The sequence below is a fragment of the Bactrocera neohumeralis genome, chromosome 3, assembly GCF_024586455.1.
Source record: "Bactrocera neohumeralis isolate Rockhampton chromosome 3, APGP_CSIRO_Bneo_wtdbg2-racon-allhic-juicebox.fasta_v2, whole genome shotgun sequence".
In the NCBI taxonomy this organism is placed as follows: Eukaryota; Metazoa; Arthropoda; class Insecta; order Diptera; family Tephritidae; genus Bactrocera; species Bactrocera neohumeralis.
In genome coordinates, this window is record NC_065920.1 from 26,612,970 (window position 1) to 26,638,120 (window position 25,151).

At 35.9% G+C, this 25,151-nt stretch overlaps 1 protein-coding gene across 1 annotated transcript in view; it reads left to right on the forward strand.

The window, feature by feature from the left end:
* Nucleotides 1–23,481, forward strand: part of LOC126753650 (uncharacterized) — a 77,048-nt gene extending 53,567 nt beyond the window's left edge. The window contains 7 exon segments of the mRNA XM_050465306.1: nt 14,166–16,629; nt 16,696–16,957; nt 17,024–17,234; nt 17,317–17,557; nt 17,650–17,899; nt 17,965–18,336; nt 18,406–23,481. Coding sequence (XP_050321263.1) covers nt 14,166–16,629; nt 16,696–16,957; nt 17,024–17,234; nt 17,317–17,557; nt 17,650–17,899; nt 17,965–18,336; nt 18,406–21,256 — 6,651 coding nt within the window. The 3' untranslated portion in view covers nt 21,257–23,481.
* Nucleotides 23,482–25,151: the final 1,670 nt, after the last annotated feature.

Genomic DNA, 25,151 nt, shown 5'->3' on the forward strand with positions numbered 1-25,151 from the left:
TTTTTTAAACCTTTTTCTATACACTCGTGCGAATCAGTAAGACTCTTCATTTTTTCTTTTTATGCGTTTAGAATATCTTGGAGAGTTGTTCTAAAAGTTTCTCTTTATTGGTTTAGTCGCTCATATCATATTTCAATATTTATCTGCTTCTTTAACTGTTATATAACTAGTAACGTTTACTTAAATGTTCAGAAAAACCTAAAATTCAGAATTTTTTCTTTATCCTTTTATTTGTCCATGCCTCTCTAAATACGATAATTCGAAGGAATTCCGATTATCAACTAATAAATATGATAACTCGAGGCAACTTGTTCATAAAAGTTATTTGGGGTAAAGGTTTGTACTATAACAAACCCGTTGAATATCATGTAATTATTTGATTGTTCAGAGTACTTTGAAGAGACGTTTAAGCAGTTTCTCTTCAAACGTTTATTCGCTCATTTTTCTTTAATTATGATAATTCAAAAAGTATGTGCTGTGACAAATCCCATTGGATATCTTCCTTTTAAAAATTATTTTTGGATATCAAATAAAAAAAATCATTTGAAATGGGCTCTATTTCTTTCCAAAGTCCAAAATATGCTTATTCCACGGACTTCTTTGGAAACGAATGCTATCAAGAGAGAGTCCTTAATTATAACTGACATGTCGAAAATAAAAATGTGGAGAGAATTATTCTTCAACAATTGAAATATTTCACATCATTTAGAAATCATCTAGCTTTAAAATAAAGTATCATCAATCACATTATCTTAGCGCTTCTTTGCGATTCGACGTCACAGAATGGCAACTCCTTTATTTTGGCATTCAAAGCATTCATCACCCTTAATTTTCTAAAACGATTAATATTTAAATTTATCGATATATTAGCACACCATCTCTTTTTCAATATTGCCACACACATATTCTCACGTATTACCTGACATGACATATGACATTTTTCCAGAACCCACAGAATATCGACTTAGGTATGAATGCAAAAGGGTTAATCCAGCCATAACAATTAAACACTCACGCTCGGTAAACGCACACTGTACGGCATGTGCTAAATTCACGTTACATATTACTTTTGTACCTGAATCTTAATCCATTTTAGTTGGGGTGCCAGTGCGCTGTTAAGTGCGCGCGCGGCAACGCGCACTCTGCCCGTGTACGATTGACTTCAAATGCGTTTGCATACACACACACACAAACACATGTAACATAGTATCTGTGTGTCTCTATCTTTTAGGGTATGCCTGCTTGTGTTATGACTATTTTATTTTATTTCGCATTTTATCCCTTTATACATTTTGGTATTTTCTCTATATAGTTATACAGAGTACTGAAATATTTCTGTGCATATGAATAGCTGTATGTATGTATGTATGTTTGTTGGCGCTGGAAGAGTATTAGCGCATACAAAAACAATAATGAGATTGAGAGTAGGAACAAGAATAAGCATAGATACATGCATTTGTTTGTAGGTGTAGAGGTAAAAGTGTTAGCTTTCTTGTTTTATAGCAGCACATGCTTAATGACGGCGGTTTTGCATTGTCCTTGTTGTTGTTGTTGTGCTATCAAATTTTGTCGACTTTTTTCAATTACTTACATTTAATTTTTATAAGTTTTTAACCAATACACAATTTTTAGTTGATTTGCATTTTTAATTAGGTCTAAAATGTGTACTAGCCCTACATTTGTATGTTTGTATTCCTTTAGTTTCGCTAAAATGTTTAATTTGTCGATAAAAAGTAATAGCGCGTTGACAATCCATCCGCTACTATTGCGCTGTCTTTGCTTTTGTTGCAGCTGCGGTGGCGTTGGTGCGCGCGCTCATTTATATTTATTCGCTCATTTTCATTCCGTTCATTACGTGTACTTTTCCCCCGTTTGTTGAGCCTTGCTCGGCCCGCCGCGCTCCTTCCGCATTTCAACCGATATCATCCATCCATCCTTGCTATGCTGCTGCTGCTCACCAGCATTTTATGCGAGCAAATACAAACATACATATGTACCTTAATGAATATATTTATATATGTGTGTCCATATATACATATAAATGATTCCATGCCACATTTATGCCACCCGTGTGCTCTTTCAGTTCGATTACCGCTGCTGGCGTGCGGCTTGGTCGCTCCGCCGCTGGTGCCTTTGCTGCTGCCACACTTCTCACTACACACCACTTTGCTTTGAGTTTACTTTGTCGTTGTCTCTGCTTCGGTCTCTGTCTCTGTCTCAGTCTCGGCCTCCGCTTTGCCTTTGCTTTGCTTTGTGCTTATCTATCTCTTCGCGTACACATATACACGCGTACATATCAGTCGATGTACTACTACGTTGAATTTGGTTTAGCGTGAGTCGCCCTGCTGCTCATTATTTGTTTGAGCGTCGTCGTGTAAAGTTGTAAAAAGAATTTCAAATCGTACCTCTCTTTGTCAACGTCGTTAGCGCGCGCTGGAGAGCAAAAACCATGCACGTTTCATACACACACACACACACACTCAACAAAAACAAAATCAATTAAATAATAACAATAAATAAATTAATTTTATAAAAATCCACAAAATACAAAAACAAAAATAAATAAATAAATTTAGTGCTTAAAAGCGAAATGTTTGAAAAAGAAAATTTGTGTTTAGTGTTCGAAGATGTGTCAAGTAATGCCTTTGTATGCGGTGTATAGGTGTAGCAAATGAAGAAAGAGCACACGTACACACACACACACGTGTATGAACAAAGCTATAAGCGTAGCAAAAGGCATATAAGTAAACAAAAAAGCATAAAATCCAAACTAAACGACGAGATGTATTGACGCTTAAACTAAATCATCATCATCGTCCGTTGTCACCATAGTAGTTGAAGTGTTTGTTGTTGTTGCCGCCGTCACCGACACCAACCCAACACCGTCTTCGTCTTCATTTCCGTCTCCGTCGCTGTCGCTATTGCCGAAGTCGATTTCGAAGTTGTGCGCCCATAGTCGCCGTTCCCATCTTCGTTTGCGTGTGTGTGTTTTTTCGTCGTCGTTGTTGTTCTTGTGTTGTGCTCACATTCGTACCACTCGTTCGCTCGCGTTGTTTTATATTGTACATAATCATTATAATTATTAGTATTATTATTATTAGTTGTCGTTATTGGTTTTCGTGAATATTGATGATATGTGTGTGCGTTGTTGTTGTTGTGCGGCCGCCACATTTGTGATTACCTACACAAAGCGCTAAATATATGCAAATAATAAAGCAAAACCAAGCAAATCAACGCCAATTTAAAGAATAATAACAACAAAAACAAAGCAAATAAGCAATAAAAAAGCAGCAACAACAAATTTAAGCAAAAGACACAAGACTCTCAACTCAACGTAGGCAAACAAGTAAAGCAAGCAGGCAGGCAGGCAACAAAAGAAGAAACACTTACGAATAACAACAGGAAAAATTTTTGTACATTCAGACAATCGCACGTACAATACAACCGACATTTATTCATACAGATACATGCAAACACATGTACATACATGTATGAATAATTTGCCATACATATGCTGAGTGCCTCTCGTCTTTGACGTCGAATAAATGATTTATAAGTAATTAGTGCAAAGATGAAGTGGTGGAGAGTGTAGTGTCTTATAAACGTATGTACACCTAAACATACATACATACACACATATACATATAAGTTATTTATTATAATGCAAATTAATGTGTGCACATGCATTTGAAATAAAAAGTTCAATTTAATTCAATGATCATTATTGTGTCGAGGCTTTAAGCGGTTGTTTGGTGCTCCTCCACTTGCGTAGTAAAATAACTAATAAAAAGTATTAAAGTAAAATCGAAAAAGAAAACCATAAAAAAAGTGTTGTGAAATAAATTTGTAAGTTTAAATCGCACAAACACACTCACAAGTCTGCATGCTTTCTCCGATGAATTGTGTTTAATTGACGCAACTTCTAACGGTCTGCTGGTGGTGTACACACGCCCACCCCGCACCGCTTGCGCGCAACACCGGCCAGAACGCTACGTGGTCGTGTAGCCTAAGCACTATTACCGCTTCGCAATGGAAGTTATCAAGCCGATGGATTTTAGCAGTTTTTCTGCATTTTGCGAGCATTTGGATAAATCGACGAAAAAAGCTACAAACACCACCACTACTACTGCTGCCGCTGCTACGGCCACAGTAACAGCTACAACAACACCCCTAATACAAGCGACGACAGTGAATGGTGTTGCTGGTGCGTCGCCTGCTTTGGCATTAGCACTAACGCCACCCCCGATTCCCAATCTCGTTAACGGCAACGCCAATAACTATCATCAGTATATCGAGGTACTAAGCGACTATGATTGTTGTAAAATAATACATACATACATACAAATGTAACCATTTTGGTAGTGTTGCAAGTAAATAAGTTTAAGTTTAATAAAAACCGTAAAGTATTACACCAGATTTTGAAAATGTAGAATGACACAATCGAACTGCTATGCCTGAGGGCCAACCAATTTTGTTTGAGTTGCAAGTAAAATGAAGCCATGAAATGCAAAACTAAGTGTGTGTGTGTTGAAATGTACAGAAATTTCAGTTACTTATTTTGAGTTATCTAATTTTTATTTGAGTGTTTTTAATTTTATGATTTAAAATTTAAGTTGTTTTTGTAGCAATACTTTTTTGATACCCTGAACATGGCATATTGAGTTTACGCAGTTTGTAACGCCCAGCAGGGACTAGTTACTCAGTTTTTGAGATATCGTTCTAAAATTTTGCACACATTTTTGCTTCCCAAGAATTTGGTACGTCAAAACTGCCGATAAAAGAATACTATAGTACATAGCTGCCAGTTTATATGGACCGATCAAATCAAGCTCTTGTTTGGAAAACTTTTTTATTTGACTGGTCATCTTCACGAAATTAAGCATGGGTGAAGTCAATTGTACAATTTACGAAGAAATAGTTCAGATCGGACCACTATAGTATATAGCTGTCATACAAACTGAACGATCAAAATTAAGTTCTTATGTGGACTTTTTTATTTGTGAAGGGTATTATCGGTTCGGTGCACCGATGTTAATTTTTTTCTTGTTTTTCGCTAATAGAAGATTTGTGTTTATATTGTTTATTGTCACCTCTTTCGGTACATTTTTTAATCAGTTAGCCTAGAGGCAAGGAATTTTTAGTCATGTCTCCAATATTCGGCTATACATGTTTCTTGTTAATTACTAAATGCAAATCTATTAATATTTTCAATCAATCACATTTACCAATTTTATCGATTATATTTTGCTCACACTCGATAATTTTTAGTTAGTCGCTAAGAAACTACTTACTCGCTTGATAAATGTTTTCAAGTAGCACTTGTTAATAACAATTTGATATTATCCTCGTTTCTAAGTAGACGAAGTATACGAAATCGTTCCCACTCGCATGTAAGCAATGGGTGTAGATTGACACTTTGTCACATACGTACTTTGTTTTGCTCTTCTACTTCGCTGAGCAATTTTGATAAGCACACATTTAAATTTCGATCAAGAGCAAAAAATGTATAATATGTGTACATATGTACATATATTGCTTGCATAGAAACACTTAAAAACTTGCTGTAAATGGCACTGAATATTTGACTCATGTATTTGCAGTATAATTCTGCGCTTGTTGGGAATGTTTACAGAATTTAGTCGATAGGAGGCGCTGTATTCAATTTACGCAGGAAGTGAATCATTAAGCTCATTATTGCAGAGTGTATGAATTTTCATTTAAGATTTGAACTAATATGAAATACAAGATTGGCCAATAATTATTTCTAAATACAGGTAATATTTTCTAACTCGAATCACCATAATCCAAAAATAAGCTCCGAGCTAGAGAGACTTCGAGTTACGAAAGGAAATTGTATGAAATTTGACTGCTATTGACAATTCAAGAGTTTGAGTTATGGTGAACTCGAGTTATAGAAGTTCAAATTATGGAAGCTCAACTGTAGCTTGTAATACACTTTTATTAAATTTATTACTTCAAATGTCATTATCTACATAGTACGTATGTATATCTATAAAAAAAACTGTGACTTTCATTAAAATGCAAGCGTTTTACTTTCGATATTGCGAGCCTTGTTATCAAAATCAATTATAATTTTAACGAGCATTTTCAATAAAGAAGCTGTAAATACATATAGCCTTTTACATTTTGATTCTTTGTATTGTAGAGAAAGTTTTCGTTTTAAGCTAATCTATCCAACCCTTTTCAATTAATATTCAAATCCACAAACTTTATCTTATTAAATAGTAGCTGCATTTTTTGCGTGTTTTTTATTACACAATATTATATTTATATTGTTTTTTATTTTTTTTATTATATTTTTATTTTTTTTTATATTTTTTTTAATTATATTTTTATTTTTTTTTATTATATCTTTATTTTTTTTTTATTAAATTTTTATTTTTATTTTGTTTTTGTGACCACAAAAATCCGAAAAAACTGCGTGTAGAAAATTTATTCGTAACAGGTCGCGTTCATTGAACTGCCGCTCGTCCCGAAGCTACATATGTACATATGTATGTGTGTTTGTAGTTTTGTTTTTTGGAATGTTTGTTTTTTTTCTTCAATTGTCTTTCAACATTATTTCCATTCTCTTTATTTGTTTTACATTCCTTATTTTCACTCTCGCTAATTATCGCTGTATTTTTAAATAATTTTATTTGTGCTATAAAACATATTCGTGTGTATGTTTGCCTGTATGTAGTTCGATAAGTGCGCAGCAAAGACAACTTTCGCAATTTCGGTTAATATGTTTATGTATGTGTGTGCGTGTTTATGGTTATCGATTGATTTATTCTTTAAATTGTGTGTAATTTATTGCCTATCCCTTTTAGTTTGCCATAAACAATAAATATAATGCATTATTTACGATAATCTTAATTGACATGGTCTTATATTGTCAATATAGCTTCGATATTTCAACATTAATTATTCAATTAATTAGTGTATATTTTTTGTACATAAAATGTAAAATCTGAAAATTTGTTTGTTAATTCTGTTACTCATATGTATATTGAGATGATCATATTTTAAATAATTTTGCAAAGTTTTCTCGCATGTTTCGCCAACACATGGTGGTACATACATATATACTACTGTAAATATTTGAAACAGCCAGTACGGTGCCCCTGTAGTGAATGAACTAGTTAAGCTGACAGCTACACTGCGTTCTTACTTTTACAATGATCTCTCTCTTACTTACCGGCAACTAGTTTGTTTTTTTAATGTTAAATGTACCCTAGAAAATCCAAAGTTAGTTTTCGGTAAAAAAAATATATCAGTCTCCTACTAGTTAAATTATCTGTTATGGACCACATTTGGTTCAAATGTGGAGCAAAATCACTAGTGTGAATTTATAAGTGAAAAAAAGCCAAAGCCTTTAGAAGCTACTTCAGATTTGATGAAAGTATGGGTATTTGTGTACTAATATATTTACATTCCAAACATTTACATTCCAAACATTGACATTTTTTTGCTCAGAACAACCTTGGACGGTGTGCTATTTCATAACACTATACGCCAAAAATCACTTTTTTCTGAGCATTAGACCAAATCCGCTTTTTCGAAAGATCTTGTCGAGTAAAAATAGTAATTTATCGGTTTTTCGAAGATAGCCTCTAAATTTTTAACTTTTACCTCGCTACTTCGAAATTGAGCTTATCGAAAGCATTACGCTTTTAGATAGATCCCGTTTTTTTCGGTGACAGCCCTTAAAATTTAAAATTTTACCTTGCTACTTCGAAATTGAGCTTATCGAAAGCATTTCGTTTTTCGTTAGATCTTTTCAAGTAAAAAGTAATTTTCCGTTTTTTCGAAGATAGCCCCTAATTTCGAAATTCGAAGTCGAATATTTCGACATTAGAGACTAACTTCGAAAAATGGAAAAATTACTTTTTGATTCAATTCGTAAAAAATGGTTTGGTCCAATACTCAGAAAAAATCATTTTTGGCCTTATAGTGTAATTTATACAACTCTGAGTTTTCGAACTAATTAATTTTTACTATATTGGTTCATAAACTTAAGTGGCCGGTTTCAGTCTGCGAATTAAAGCGTTGTAATTGCAGACACTTTCTTACCTTTAAATCTGTCTGTTTTGTCCTTTATTGGATAAATAAGAGTAATCTCATATTTGGTTTGAAATTCCGTAGCATTGTATTCGCTAGTTCTTTCCACATCGGATTTAAGGATTCTTATTCCTGGTCGTTGTAGACTTTTCCTTTCAGGTGCATTGTTAATATTGAATTTCGTTTCCAAGAAAAATATAGATTCCTCTACTTTTATATAAATTTTATTTTTATACCCTGAACAGGGTATATTAAGTTTGTCACGAAGTTTGTAACACCCAGAAGGAAGGGTCGGAGACCCTATAAAGTATATACATATATAAATGATCAGAGTCGGTGTAACCGAAGTTAACGTTCTTTCTTGTTTTCTCTCAAACCTCTATATTCTATATTGGAAAACCACTTTACTGCTTAATATGGAAGACTTGGCAACCCTGTGTACTATTTTTTGGCATAGCTATAAGTTCTATATTTCATAAATTACCGTGTTTGTTGATTTGAAGAATCTCGAAATTAGCGCAAATTCTTAGCCACAGGCATTATCGATTTTCAACGCAAAAAGTTATTTACTTTTCACATTTCCTAATAATTATTATTCATATTAATTGCTTTTTGTAAATATATATCTACATATGTATGTAAATATATTCCATATTCCAAATGTTATCTTTACCCGCTCACTTAAATTGATTAATAATAACAGTTTCACATACACACACACACATGTAAAAACTTTTGAAACCGTGTAATTATTGCATTAAATACTAAGTCGAATGCATTTCAAAACTCTCGATTCTGCACATACTACATACTACATGTAAATATATCTTTGAGTGCTACTCATGCACTATATAGTACTTGTGTATGTATGTATGTGTTTAGAATGCTTTTGGCTTGTGTCTCCAGTTCCAAATATTACCACTAATAATAACCTTAATCAATTGCATAGTGTTGTTGTTGGTGATTCTAGTGCTTATCCATTGCATACGGCATATTATATGGGCATATGCGCTCTATAATACACATACATACATACCAACATATTCACATGTGAATGCACTACAAACGAACTCGCTCATATGCATTTTAATCATTCATACTCGTATGTATGTATGTGTAGTAGTTTGCGCAAGGCTCTTTACACCGTGTTCGTGTGCTGTGAGTTATGAGCACTATGCGATGCGCTTCGGTACCCCCTTTTCGGCGTTTGACACCGTACACCGTACTTGCACTGCTCAATGGCGTTTCCACGTTTGTGCGCTTCCTTCAACTCACCACATGTAATATGCATGTGTGTGTGTGATATACTTTCATATGCAATTGGCCTCACAGGATTCATTTGTGTATTTATTTTATAAGCAAAGCGCCCACTGTCATGCTCGAATATCCATAGTCATACACGTACCTATAACAAAGAAATTAGGGGTGTAAAATGGTTTTTACTTTTATTTATTATTTTCCATGCAAACATACGTACATGCATATATCAGCGCATTTATCCAAGCTTACACACAGTCATTCATTCATTCATACGTATATATCAAGCATACATTTTATTCGCTCACCATCATTATAAAACCACCTTCATCTCCCTACACGCACACATACATACATACATCTGTACGTGTATTTTGTTCTATTTCATTTCATTTCTATTCAGTTTTTTTTTTATTATTTTTCGTTGCTTGAATTTCCTCCTTTTCGCTACTGTCACTTGGGTTGTGACGTCTCGACTCTCACAGTAGTATAGTTAGTATAACGGCGGCGACGGCATCGGTATCGCTCCGTTGCCGTTGCCGTTGCCATTGCTGCCACTGCTCTTGTTTTTCGGTGGCTCTAATGTTGGTGTTGTTCTTGTCGTTTGTCATTGGTTGTTTAAGATACCTACTCGACTCAACGCAACGATTTGCGAATATTTCTCATTAATGGGGGAGGCTGATTGACTACTAGCGCGCTGGCAATGTAGCTGCCTTGCCTTGCCTGCCTGGTTCACATTCGAACTACTGGGTACTGGGCAATGTTGGTTGGGTAGTTTAAAAGCAGGCGCGCGCTCCGCTTTTGGTTATACTATGTATTTATCTGCCAAGCTTATGCTTGTACCTATATGTTTGTATGTATGTCTGCACCTACTGTTTGTGGGTGTGTGTGTGTGTATGTTTTCAGTCTGTGCGACTAACGTTTTGTGCGCCTTTTTATATTTATTTTAATGTGTTTGCAGAGTAAGTAGCGATTTCATGTGCTTATGAAGACGAAAGGAAAACGATTTTTTCAGTCAACGTGAAACGGAATTCAAATTGAAATTGTGTTTCGTTGAATATTCGTTGTTCTCTTCGTCTGCAGTTAAGATAAGCGGCATTGTGTAGAGCCAGTTCAGTTCGTTTGGATTTAATTGCTGTGGCTCTTTAGTCATCAATATATTTTATTTGTTAGCACGTACTTCACGTTTCTTTCGTATGAGTACGAAAACACTTTATACAAAGCGTTTCGAAATTAATTTCGAAAATTGTTAAGTTACTTCTCGCTTTATGTGCTTTAAAAATGTGCTTAAATTTTAACTTTTTTCACTCTTTACGTTTTTAAACTATTTTTGAGAATTTATTTGAAGCATACTAAATTTCTTCAAAAAAAAATAAAAGAAAATTGAGATTTTATTTGATTTATATTCATTTTTTATTTCAAAAAATATATGAATTTTTTTTTCAAAACATATATAAACTTTTTTTTTACAAAAAATTTATTATTATTTTTTTTTTTCAAAAAATATATTACCTTTTTTTCAAAAAATTATTAACTTTTTTTTTTTCAAAAAATATATTAATTTTTTTTCAAAAAACAAAAAAAAAATTGTTTATAATAGGATGCCTTAAAAAACAATTAATTAGATATTAAGGTGGTTTAATGCGGATATTTCAACCCTACTGTACGTATCAATCGTAAACCACTTTTTTAGAATTTACTAACCCAATTCTTTGTTCACATTAATTAGCGTATAAGTACTTTATTCACAAAACCTTATCTCCATATAATGATATTTTCAACAGTATTGAAATACTTGAATATTTGCGGAGGCCTCCAATAATTCATTCACTTAAAGATAAACAGCTCGACTGATCCCTCATCATGCTTAACTTTCGGTTTCAAGTTTTTGAAATTGATTCTTTTGAATTTTTCCCAGATTTTCACTCAATTTCGAAATATGTTTTCTGCAAAAATCAATATGCTACTTAAGGTTGGGTTTTTATCAATTAAAAAAAATGTCTGAATATTGTTTATATTTTTTTATTTTTTTTTAATTAATTTATTTTTTTTAATTAATTTATTTTTTTTAATTTAATTATTTTTTTTTTTATTTTTTTTTCTTTTTATTTATTTATTTATTTTTTTATTTTATTTACTAATTTTTTTATAGTTTTTATTTTATTTTTGTTATTTTTTTATTAGAGTTAACATACTTCGAATAAGATTTCGATATGGTTTTATTATTATTTTTTTGTTTGTTTTTTTTCTGCATTAGCTTCCATTCATCAGGAGTAAGCAGTATTTACGAACAATTCTTTGGCTCCTACTTTTTAATATTTTTGAAGATTTCTGTTTACGATTTAACTTTTCCGCCACATCCGAACTGAATCTAGCCTGTGTTGATATTCGTTGGTCCAAAAGAAATAAGGAATTGAGAAAATATTTAAGAAACGTTAATTTGTTTTGCTTTTTTGTTTATTTCTTTAAAAAAATGTCTTACAACTTAATCACCTGATGTTCGAATATCCGAATACTTTTATATACATAGTATAAATAATTACGAATATGAACTGTAGTACTCCGTACTACCCTGTGTTCAGCAGTGGTAACTGTTGATCATATGAATTCCCGTACATTCGAAAATGACAATAAAATATTTGGATATTTGAATATGACATTGCAATATTTGTATATTCGAATATGAAATTATTATATCTAATCCTATTCATATTGCTGAATAATTACACAAATGAATACCCTTTGCTATCCGGAGTTTAAGAATCGCCATGGAAAATGCATGCCATTATTCGAATATGCGAATATATTTTTCAATGTTTCTAATAGTATGCGATCAAACCACACATGTTTGAATGGTTCTGAAGATTTATGTATTATTTTCCCATTCCATATGTTTATATTTTTTTTAACAATTTTTTTTGTAATTTTTTTAAATTCGTAAAAGCTTTTGCTGAAGCCACATGACATTAAAGAGTCATAACATTGTTGTAATAGGGCTTGTCTGTGCTATGTTCGAAAATTTGCATATAAACCACCCAATAATCTAAGATTTTTTCACCAATCGTTTATCCGACAATGTTAAACTGAAGCATTTTTCTACAATTACTGCAAAATTTTCATCTACAAACTTTGTATATTATTTACATGCAGACGTATGAGTGAGTGACTTAAAGATACGGTATAAATTAACATATTGTGTGTATGTTTGTCATTTATTTGTGTTATCACTTTTGTTTCGGTTTCTTAGAAATTTCTTCAATTCTTGTTAAAAAAATACTTCTCTCGTGTCAAATAATTTATTATGTAGATAATATAAAACTGAAAACTTTCTATACCTGATCCTGAAATTCCAGAACTCCATAAAGGCCCTTGAATCCATGTTTCCTCATTAGCATCTAGCAGTATATTGGAACTTATCAATATGCTGGGGTTAAGTGTGACTTAGCGACCTTAGATCGCGGTGCAATTCTCATCCATTTATTTATCTTATCTTAATTATATTCACTAAGCATGATAAAATTATATAGTATTTCAGGTAGCATGAGTTTGGTTGGTTTTGGATTAATTTTTACTTTCATGTGTACATATTAAGATAATATAAATTATTCATTCAGAAAATGCAATGCACTAAATACTAAACTTCTTCGTTTATTAAAAATTTACTTAAGCATTTAGGGTATTTTATGGCTTCAAAATCTTTCCTTAACTATATTCACTAAAATTTTACTACAATAAAATCGTATGACTTCAAATGGCACAAATATCGATATTGATATGTTACCTAAGCAATTATCACAAAAATGTCATATGGAAATTTATGCAGCCATTTGTGACTTGATGGATAAAAGTATGTTATACTCAAAAAGAGGCCGCCTCTTGGTTAGTAATCCATGCCAAACTTCGTTTAGATATTTCATAAAAAAGGAATGTCATATAAGTAAGAACATGATTTGTATAGTTTAGTTTGTATGACAGCTAAATTTACTCAATTTGCCATGCTTATCATTTGTATATATATTTTTTAGGGCCTCCAACGTTTCCTTGTGGGTGTTACAAACATTGTGGCTTATTAATAGCGTTTTGTTTTCTCGATGAGAATTTTGCCTCATTATATAGCAACATTGTGCAAATATTCCATGACACCCTGCAAAAATACTCAATTTTGGAAATGATAAAATAACCAAAAAATGGCACCCTATTATAAATCAGCTGTTGAATTGTTTTCGTTTTCATAATTAGTGTATACAATACATTAAAGTTGTTAAACTTTAATTTACGAAAATAATGAAAATAAGTTTATCATTTAACACTATTTTTTACCACTGAGTCTGAGTAAGCATTCAGAACGTCTTCTACGAATCCTTTCAGCCTGGGTAGGGATTTTCTTTAAACAACTAATATCCTCATTTCCTTCCCTGAAGATGATGAGGATGAATCGATCAACTCATTCGCAATTTCTAATAATGATTTTAATAAAACTAATCGAAAAAATTAAACTAGAATTGCCTCAACATTTATTTTCTTATTAACAATAGACTTCAACATCTGTTACTAAAATACTTTGATGATCCACTTTCAATTTATATGATTGTCTATATTGTATTTGTATATAAATTTCGGAAGGATTTACTAATGCTTTGCACTTACCTGGAATTCCGCTAAAATCATGATAATTCCACCCATAAATTACCAACACAACATTTCTGCTTTACACATTTAACTTGCAAACACAATCAACCCCCGCATATGCATATACATACTCACTCTTACAAAACTCACAAAATTCGCTAAATTAACTTTGACATATAACGACTAAACATTTGCTCACTTCAATAATTTTGCAGAAAATGGAACGTCAAGGCAAAATGGAGTTGGCAGCCAAGGAACGCGAGAGCCAACGTCTACAACAAATACCCAAGAAGTGGAATCGCCGCGAAGAATATGAATTCTTGCGTGTACTCACTGGTTATGGTGTAGATCTGCAGCCACCTACCTCGCTGGGCATCGTATTGGCGCCAGACTGGACGAAATTTAAGCAAATGGCGCATTTGGAACGCAAAAGTGATGAAACTTTAAGCGATTACTACAAAGTATTCATAGCGATGTGCAAGCGCAAGGCCGGTGTCAAACTCAATGAAAATGAACGTGGTCTTGAGGGCATCATTGATGAAATCAGTGAAGATCACGCCAAACTCATACTGGAGCGGCTGGAATTGCTCTCGAAATTGCGTGAAGTCGCTAGACATCCACAGCTGGAGGAACGTCTGAAGTTGTGTCAGATGAATGCAGACACACCGGACTGGTGGGAGCCGGGCAAACATGATAAAGAACTCATAGCGGCCGTGTTGAAGCATGGTCTTTACCGTTCGGAGACGTTCATTTTCAATGATCCGAATTTCAGTTTTGCTGAATCCGAAAAGCGTTTTATACGCGAATTAGAGGCACAAATACAACGCTCAATCAAGCTGGAGTCTTTCAATGCTGAGCGATTGCCAGCGTCGATGCCCATTGTGAAGGGTGAGATAATCGATTTAGACGATGAATTGCTAACAAAAGATAGCCTAATCAAAAAGGAACAATTCACACCTGTTAAAACTGAAGTGAAAGCCGAACCTCTGGCAGAAGTTGGCGATAAACTCAGTGCAACAAAAGCCGAATTAGAAACATCGGCATCTGAGACCGATGAACAGGTCAGTAAGAACGCTGATGACCATAGCGATGTCAGTGAAGAACGCAAATCAAGCGCTGAGCAGACAGTAAATAGTGAAATGGCGGCTCAAGATGCTGCCAAGGATTTGGTTGCAGGAAACAAAGACGCTGATGTGATACATGAGATACCAGATGATGACCCAGAGACCGATACTTTAAGCGCGCACGATAAATCAACTGACGAGATTTCGGCTGAAAAGCTTTCCGCTACTGCGACAGAGCCAACTACTGATGCAGTATCCAAAGACGAATGTGAAAAAATGGATGTTGATGAAAATGCGATCGCGGAAAAAGACACGGACGATGCTGAGCGTGAGCAGTCCAAAGAAGTGACGACGAACGATGTTGGTGGCTCACCCGAAACTGAGCACAGTGCTGCTGAGAAGTCAGAAATCTCAGAAAAAACTGAATCAACTCCTACCGTTGAAACGGAATCTAATGCAGATAATGATGACGATAAAAAGTCAACTTCTTCGGCTATTGATAGTGAGAAAAACAAATCTGCTGACAGCGAAGATGTTGTCATTGCACAAGAAGACGGAACGAATAAAGATGCCGTTGTCGCTTCTAATGCAGATGCTGAAGACATCAAATCTAAAGTAGATGATCTAACAATCGAAGATGAGAGCGGTGTTAAACCAGCAGCAGCTGAAAAATCAACGGCTGGTAAAGAAATACTGGATTTGGCCGCGCCCAACACCGGTGCCACTGATCCCGATGATGAGGAGGTCATGAAAGAAAAAGAAAAGGCTGTTGAAGAGGAGTGCAAAAAGCAAGCTGCTGAATTGAAGGCACGTTTCCCAGATTTAGAGGTTATACAACCAGCTAACGTCAAACAAAAGCAGGATAAACCCAAATTGGAAATGTGTATGATACGTTGGTTTAAAGACTTCGCGCTGGAACGCCGGATTTCGCACATTGTCATCTGCATTGAGACTAACAAGTGGCCCGTAAATAGAAACTACACCGCATTTGCCGGTTGTAAGGGTATTGATCTGAATATCTGTCTGCACGAGGCCATACCACATCTTAAAAATATTGAGCGCGCACCAACGACGCCCGATGTAATCACCATAACTACCGAACAGGGTGTTACAAAACAACTGCAAACATCGCAGATGCAACAAGTCGCTGGCACCGTGCCAGCTCCAACAGTACCGGTAACCACTCCGCCTGTGGTTAATGCAAATATTACAGGACTGGGACTGCTACCACCACCAGCAGCCGTAGCTGGCATTAATGGCGCTGGCAAGGGTATTGGTAGTATGGCTGCGCCACCGTTGGACGCCAACAGCATAAATGCTGCAGTTGCGGCTGCCGTTGCTGCAGCTGCCGCCGGCAACAATCCAAATGCACTCTCAGCGAATACGCTATCAGCACTGTTACCCGGCATGACCATGACGCCAGCCACCGCAGCAGCGGCGGCGGCCTTGAACAACGCACCAGTGGTGCCGCAGGCCGCGAATATGCCGAGCACTGTGCCATCGCCCTTACCACCGGTCACACAGAGTACGGGCAAGAAACGTAAACGACATATAGCCATCGATGTGGAGACTGAGCGTGCCAAACTACACGCCTTGTTAAATAGTTCCCAAAATAGTGAGTAGAAATTCATGCATATAAAACTCGAGTTGTAAATAACCTTTTGAATTTTTAATTTTCTAGTGGGCCTCAAAGATTGGGAGACTGAAATTGCAAATATGGAGCCATTAGCTGCCACGGCGCAGCCTTCAGGACGACGTAGCGCTTCGGCTGTATCACCGGCGGCGCCGGCAGCATCTGCCACTAATATGTCACTGCAGCCACCACCTGCGCATCAACATGCCTCGTTAGCGCGCCAATCATCCGGACAATTCAGCAAACCGGCCATACCACCACTCAAGACGCCACCAACGCAAATGGGTGCACCCATGGACTTGTCCTCAAGGTGCGTTGGGGAATCTTTAGTTTGAATGTTTTATTTACAACTGATGTATTGTTTATTCTCTTATAGTTTGCCGCGCATGAACATGACCGACATACTGAAGTCAGCATCTAACGCGTCCGGTGCCATTGATTTGAGCGAAGTACAAGACTTCTCAATGCCTTCGAAGAAGTCGTCGACCTCACATTTACAGGCTTCACTGAGTTCCGCTTTTCCATCTATGGGCGGCAAGAGCAAACTTGATGACACCCTCAACAAATTAATGAAGAAGAATAATTGCGTAAGTAAAACTCGCTAATAAAACGCTCTACTAGAGGCAGAGTATCAAAACAATAACATTCATTGTGACATTTAACTTACAGACTATTGAAGAACCCGTTATCGGCAAGGAGAAGAAACGCAAGAAGCTCGATGAAATCGTGTTGGGTCTATCAGCAGCCAAGGAACAGAAAACCTTCCCTGATCCCTCGCTGCCGTCATCAAAGAAGCCGCAAATACCACCAAGCGTCTCGGTAACGCCAGCCAATCTGCCGACTTCGGCTTCCAATCAAAACCAACAAAATCAAAAGCCGTTTACTATCACTGTTACGACAGTGCCTGGAAGTGAGTTTGAGTCTCTGAGCCTATTTTTTAGCTTGCTGATATATCGCAAACAAATACAGTTATTAACGTGCAATTATTTCTATTTTTTATAGAATCTAAGTCTGGTAGCAATTCTTCAATGCCTTCGCCAGCGTCCGCGCCTTCGTTGTCCAACAGCAACATGCCATTGATGAGCGGCGGTTTGTCATTAAAAGATATTAATGCCTTTGTTGCCCAAACCATGGCTTCGGATCCGCAGACCTTACTTAAGCAACAGCAAAAGATGATGCAGTGCTTGCCACCGGCGCAACGCAAAGCATATGAAGCCATGTTCGCCGAAATAGAACAAGCCATGAAGTTGAGGTTAGTACAAAAACAATAATGCATTTGCTCACATACTATAATTTGTTTTAAATTCCATTTAACAGCGCTAAATATAACGTGCCTGACTCTAAGGTAAATAAATGGTTGACGGACATGAGTACACCACTGACTGACCAGTTGAATATGGACTTCAGCAATGCCGCGGCAGCGAGCACGAGTAGCAATACAAACAGTCGACGTTCGAATCGGCAGCAGAGCAGTAACGCGTCCCATCAATCATCGGTGGCTCAGATGAATAAAGCCGCCGCTGCGCAATCCGCACAATCGCATGCACATCAGCAACAACAACAGCAGCAATCGGCTATGGCTGGCCCTCAAGGCCTGACCGGCGAAGAGCCGGTGCCTGTGGTCAATAAACAGACCGGCAAACGTATTTCGGGCAGCAAAGCGCCACAACTGAAGCGTCTGATGCAATGGTGAGTGATTTGTTTTTCTTTTGTGCCAACAAATGTGTTATATAAAATATTGTATTTGTTTTCAATTAGGTTAACTGAAAATCCTGCTTACGAGGTTGATCCCAAATGGTTGGAACAAATACAGAATCCCATGTCGATACCATCGCCCAAACTTAGCTCTGTGGACAACAGTAATTATGCGTCAACAAGTAAATCGTCGCACGGCGGTCGACCATCGTCCACGTCGAGCAGCTCGTCTTCTGGCGCGCACACGCAACAGCAACAGTCCTCATCGGCACAATCGTCACCAGCGCCGTCGCCCACTGTGTCTTCCAAGAAGTCTTCACGGCAATCGGCGATCGATCAGGCAAATGCCGCCATGCAATTTGGCTCATTGGCTGGACTAAACCCGAATCTATTAGCCAGTTTACCAGGCCTTGGTGCATTTGATCCAAAGAACCCGCTGGGCGCCTTTGATCCAAAGAATCCTTTGCTCTCAATGCCATTTGCCGGCATGCCCGGTATGGGTAACATACCTGGACTGAATAATTTGAACAACATGAATCTGTTTGCCAGCTTAGCAAGCATGGGTGGACTCGGCAACTTGGCTACTATGGATCCGCAAACACTAGCCGCATTAATGGCTGCTGGATCGACGTTAGCTGGTTTGGGTGGCCCGAATGCCGGCACCGGCAACACTGGTACTGGTAAGAACTCACAATCTGGTGGCTCATCGAGCAAGAAAAACAAAAATGATGCACAGCAAAATGCCATGAGTTTGGGTGCATTGACAGGAAATACTGGCAACAGCAGCAATACTGGTGGCAACAGTGGAAACTCGTCGAATAAAAACGCCAACGCTGCAGCTGCGGCAGCATCGCAACTGACAGGCTGTTTCCCGTATCTGTTCCCTAATCCGTCATTACTTTATCCACCAATGGGTCTTGGCGGCTTGAATCCCTATTCATTGGGTTCATCGGGTCTTGGCTCAGCGTATGATCAATTAGCGCAACAATACAACCTATTAAATGGTGGCGCAGGTGTAACCTCATCGGCAGGCAACTCCTCCACAACGCAGTCAAAATCGCATCAATCTCAATCGAAATCCAGTAATTCGCGTGCATCCACATCGTCCGCCTCATCAGCTGCCTCTGTAGCAAGTCTTATGAACGCAATGGCGAGCATGGGTGCAGCCGGTCAACCACCAACCAGCGTAAGCAGTTCGCAGTCCTCATCGCGCAGTAGCGGTCGTCAGTCGGCGGCAAGTCGCGCTGCCGCTCAGGTAGCTGAAATGGCACAGCTTTCAAGTCTGTTATTACCGGGCACAGATCCTCACCTGCTGGAAGCACTTAGCCGCATGGACTTAGCACAAAGTACACGTTTACTGAGCTCCTTGGGCATACCACCAATCGCTACGCCTTCAGTACAATCATCATCGGCTGATAAACGTTCGTCCAACAGCAATTCAGCTGCCTCAATAGCTGCGGCCCAGCAAGCACAGGCAGAGAAGCAGGCCGCAAAGGAGCAGCAAAAGTGGATGGAGAGTTTGGCACGCGGTCAACTACCCACGGACTTGGCCACATTGCAAGCCTTTTCACAAGGCAAATTCCCTGCCTCATTGACGGGTGGTAGTCAACCGTCCTCCACGTCATCGTCGGCGACAACTTCGTCGGCTTCGTCGAGCAAGAACGCCTCGAAGGCGGCGGCTGCTGCGCTAGCTGCACAATTGCCGCAAATACTTGGTTTGCCAAGTGATTTTGCACCAGCAATGATAGCCGACATGGCTCATGCGTTGACCGCTCCTGGTTCGTTGGCTAGTTTGGCGGGCTTGACTGCGCCACCAACCAGTAGCGCATCATCAATGATGGGCGGCGGCGGCAGCAGCAGCACTTCGAGTTCATCGAAACGCCAACGAGGCGGCGCCGGCGGTGGCAGTGGCGGTGGTAGTACTAATAGTAATATGCTTGATCCCGATGCCTTGACCAAGGATGCCTTCAAACAACAAATGGAGTACTATACAAAAACATTAGGACTTGGATCCGGCATCTCGCTAATACCCACCTCAGTTGCGACAAGTATGAGCACTAGCGGCGTATCCAATTCGCTTTCGAATGCACAACTTGATGACCATCACAAATCGAAGCGTTCACGTGTCGATTCACATGCGGCTGCATTAGCAAACGCCAAGGATGAACTATCCGCTGCAATGTTGGCTAGTGGCCTGCCCCTCAATCTTGGCGGCGGCATGACCAGCATAGAGAAGAGTCTACGCAGCGGCAGTATCGGCATGGGTGGCGGTGGTGGTGGTGGCGCTACGATGCCCGAAGCCGACAAAGTCACATTAACACCACTCAACTCCGCTGGCATTGCGGCCAACCTGCCATCGCAGACCACCATCACCATTGCGCCACCGATCAGTTCCGGTGCCAGTTCCAGCAGTGAACGCTCCGAACGCAGTGAATCGCGCATCTCATTGACCATCACAAATGCTGCCGATGCGGCGAAATTGCCGCCACCTTACGAGGAAGCCGACGAGCTAATAATACAACCCATACTGAAGAAGCCGCAAAATACACCAACATCGACGGCGCCCAGCATTGCATCAAGCACACACGGCAGCGTCGAAGACTTGGAAGCAGCTGTAGCTGCTAGCATGGGCGGTGGTGCTGGCACCAGTGGCACCACTACACCCACGCCATCAACATCTGCAGCTGCAGCAGCGGCCGCGGCGGCGGCAGCAGCTTCCGCCAACGAAGAACATCGTCGCTCATCCAGCCGTTTGAAACGACCACGCACGGGCAATGATCATTCACTTAGCGAACAACCGCCCGAAAAGCGACGCGAATTGCGCTCAACGCGTCACACGCGCCAATCGAGCGGCAGCCTAGAGACATCGCTGAATTTGTCAACAAATAGCGAGGCTGATGAGAAGAACGAATGAGTACTGCGACGTACCACGCGACTGATGACGAGTAAATAGGACAAACATGCGCGCAAGAAGCGGCTACAAAAACAAAAGATAATTAATAAGAAGCATTAAGAATTTGCAAGTATAGTTATGCAAGGATCAAAGTGAAAACGAGGAGAGAGGAGTCAACAGAAATTACTAGTATTAGCTAAAAAATTTCCTGTACGTTTACTGGTTCAACGCCACCAACTAAACGAGTTATCGAATGCTTACTGCTGCTGCTGCTGCAATTCGGTACTCGCTTACAAGTGAAATGCGTTTTCTAAAAGTTGCTGCAAATTCACAGAAAACCACACACATTTCACACTATTGTAATGCAATGCTGCCAGGGCAGAAAGAGTGTTGTGCGCGTGCAAGCGCGAAATGGCAACTGCTGCAAACGCCATTTGGTCGCTTGAGCGCCGGCCGACCAGTCTGCCCATCACCAAAACACATGTGCTTGTCAATTATACTGCTGCGTTTCAATTCGACAAGTGGCATACGTTTCTCTTTGTTGAACTCTCAGCTGCAGTTGCGCGCCTCTCTCCTCACTCTTATATCTAATAATATATATACATATGTATGTATAAGTTCTCTCTGACATAGTAAATATTGAAGGGCTGAGCAGAGTGTTGAACGGAAATCTATTATGAAAAGCGCTTATAATTATAAACAGATTATAAAAAAATGAACAGTTATTATTATAAATTATTGCTAAAAGAAAACAAAAACAACAAAAAATATTAATATTAATCAATTTAGCTTATAACGACAATTTAATTTAATTGGATTGCTTAATAATTTACGTTAATATTGTAGCATGCACAAGCTAGACTACAGACCGTAACGATAAAAATGGAGCTTACGACGTTTATAATACTGATATCGATCATTGTAACGCATAATGATAGTTGTAGTTGTATTGTAATGTATTGTATTTGTAATAATGATGAGCGTAATTCTCGAAATCGCTTGCAGAATTTAAATACAAAAACCGAAAAGCGTAAATAATTGAATAGAAAACTTACACATATACAATTATATATACATACATATACATAGATATATTTTCTTAAACGTGTGTATTTTATAAATTATATAATATATATTTTTTATTTTTAAACTTTTAATTTTTAATAACCTAATTATTTGTTTTGATTATATTATGGTAATTATTACAGTTTATAGTGTCAAAGAAACAAAAACAAATATTATTAATAATAAAGTAATGCAAATGCAGGCATATTAAGAATAAGTTAGCAAACAAGTCTGTTGTCATTTAATACAAACAAAGAAAAAATACCTAACCTAACAATTTTTTGATTTTATTGGTGATTTTCTATTTTCACACACTTGAAATTTATTTTATTTGTGATTTTCTATTTTCACACACTTGAAATTTATTTTATTTGTGATTTTCTATTTTCACGCACTTGAAATTGTTGCAGCAGCGTTAGCCGCAAGCAAAATCGAATTTGCACCACTTTAGCAATATTTTTTTCTGCAATTAGCGCCGGAAGTGTGTGTAAGTTTAGGGCGCTGCAATGTCACACGTTGTTGACATATAACAGTTAATCACAGGCATACACATTTTCATACTTCCAATGTTGTCATGCAGCAATTTTGCAGGCGCTTAAAGCAAATTCTAACAACTTTTTTCAAGCAAACTTAATTTTGATTAATTGCAATACAATTAATTTGCAACGCCACTTGTAGCGTCTCCTAGAGCTTTTGCTTTAAGTGAAAGTTTCCCAAATTTATTATTTTTTTTTTTTCAATTTTTTTGAGACTAGTACAACAATTTGTGCACGTGCACCCTAAGCAAGCGCCACCACTTAGTAATAGTTTCATTGTAAACTTAGCTAGCCTCCTTTATTATTAATATTCACTACTAATTTGTAAGCATAATGCCGCATAAACACGTAGCAGAACTACAAACAAACCAATATGCATACACACACATATTTTATTTCAATTGACATTGTATTTGCATTTTTAGTTTATATTTTATATAAAATCCAATAAATGCATTGATATTTGCGCTCACTTTTTAAATGTGCATACATACATACACATACGTACATCGTTATATACATATGTATAACGTTGTCTTGTACCATGATTGTCTTTGATAAATGTTATTTTAATTTTACTTTTAATAAAACAAATTATAATTTAAATATTTTATTTCTGAATAAATTTTTTATAACTATTTTGTATGTACATGTATTTTGTGTTTCGGTTTACTAAGCGCTATCTATATTGGGCGCTATGTGTTGTTGCACGCAATTTCTATGTGGAAGTGTTGGTTTAGCAAATTTTCAGTTCATTTTGTGCAAAATCATTGCCGCTTCGGTTAGCATTGTTGGGAATGTTAGGTTCAAGGCGACTGTATTCAAGCGCAATTTTTTAATATTTTGTGGGTTAGTAGAATAAATTGTTCAACAAAAAGCATTAAATATACGTTTGTTTAATAAAAAACATTTTTTTTTATAATTTTTTTTTAAATTTTGATTTTTTAAATATTTTTTTTTTTCATTTTGATTTATTTTTATTAATATGTCAGATAAATATAATTAATTTCAGTTTATTAAGAGTATTTTTTATTAATTCCCAAAAACCTTTTTTATTTAAAAATTTTAATTCATTTTTTTAATAAACATTTCTTTTAATTTAATTTTTTTTTAATTTTCCCTTTTGTATTTTTCTAAATATTTTTAATATTCTTTTTTAATTTTATTTATGCATATGTTAGTTAAAGATAGATTTTTATTAATATGTTAGATAAATTTAATTAATTTAAGTTATTGAAAGTATTTTTTAAATTCCCAAAATCTTTTTTTTTAATTTAAAAATTTTTAATTCATTTTTTTTTTAATAAATTTCACTTTTAATTTTATATTTTTCTCTTTTTTTAAATATGTAAATTTTTTTAAATAAAAAATATTTTTAATTTAATTGTATTTTTGTAATTTTTTTCTTTTAATTTTTCTCTGTTTTTTACCTTTTTTAATTGTGTTTTTGCAATTTTTTTTAAGTTTTTTTATTAATATGTTAGATAAATTTAATTCATTTAAGTTATTAAAAGTATTGTTTTAACTTCCCAAAATCTTTTTTTTTGTTTATTTCAAAATTTTAAATCATTTTTTTTAATAAATATCACTTAATTTTATATTTTGCTCTTGTTTTAATTGTGTTTTTGTAAATTATTTTTAATAAAAAATATTTTTAATTTTTTATTTTTTTAATAGTATTTTTGTATTTTTTTCTTTTAATTTTTCTGTTTTTAATGGAATTAAAAAAAAATTATTTATTATTTAGTGTTATTTTTAAATTTTTATTTGTAATTAAAAAAAGTTCAATTCTTCTTACGACATTTTAATAAATTTGGTCTCAAAATTTATTTTCTTTACATTTTAGTTTAATTTTTAGTTTTTAAATTTAATTTTTATTTTTTTTTTAATTCAAATAATTAATTATTTATTAATTAAATTCACTTAATTTTATTTTATTAGAAGTATTTTATTAACTTTCTAAAATAGTTTTCTTTTATATAAAAGCTTTAAATAAATTTATTTAATAAAATATTTTTCATAATTTTTATTAATTTAGTGTTTAATTTTATTTTTATTTCAAACATTTTTTCGATTCTTTTAACATTTTTAATTTTTTAAATTCTTTTACTTTTTAGTACCACCTCAGCGGCAACAACGTTTTCATAAATGTTTTTTTTTTTTAATTTAATTTTTTTTAAATACATTTAATACATTTTTTAATTAATTTTTTTTAATACATTTAATACATTTTTGTTTTATTTTTTTTATTTATTGTTTTATTTATTTTTTTAATTTTATTTTTTATTTATTTTTTTTATTTATTGTTTTATTTA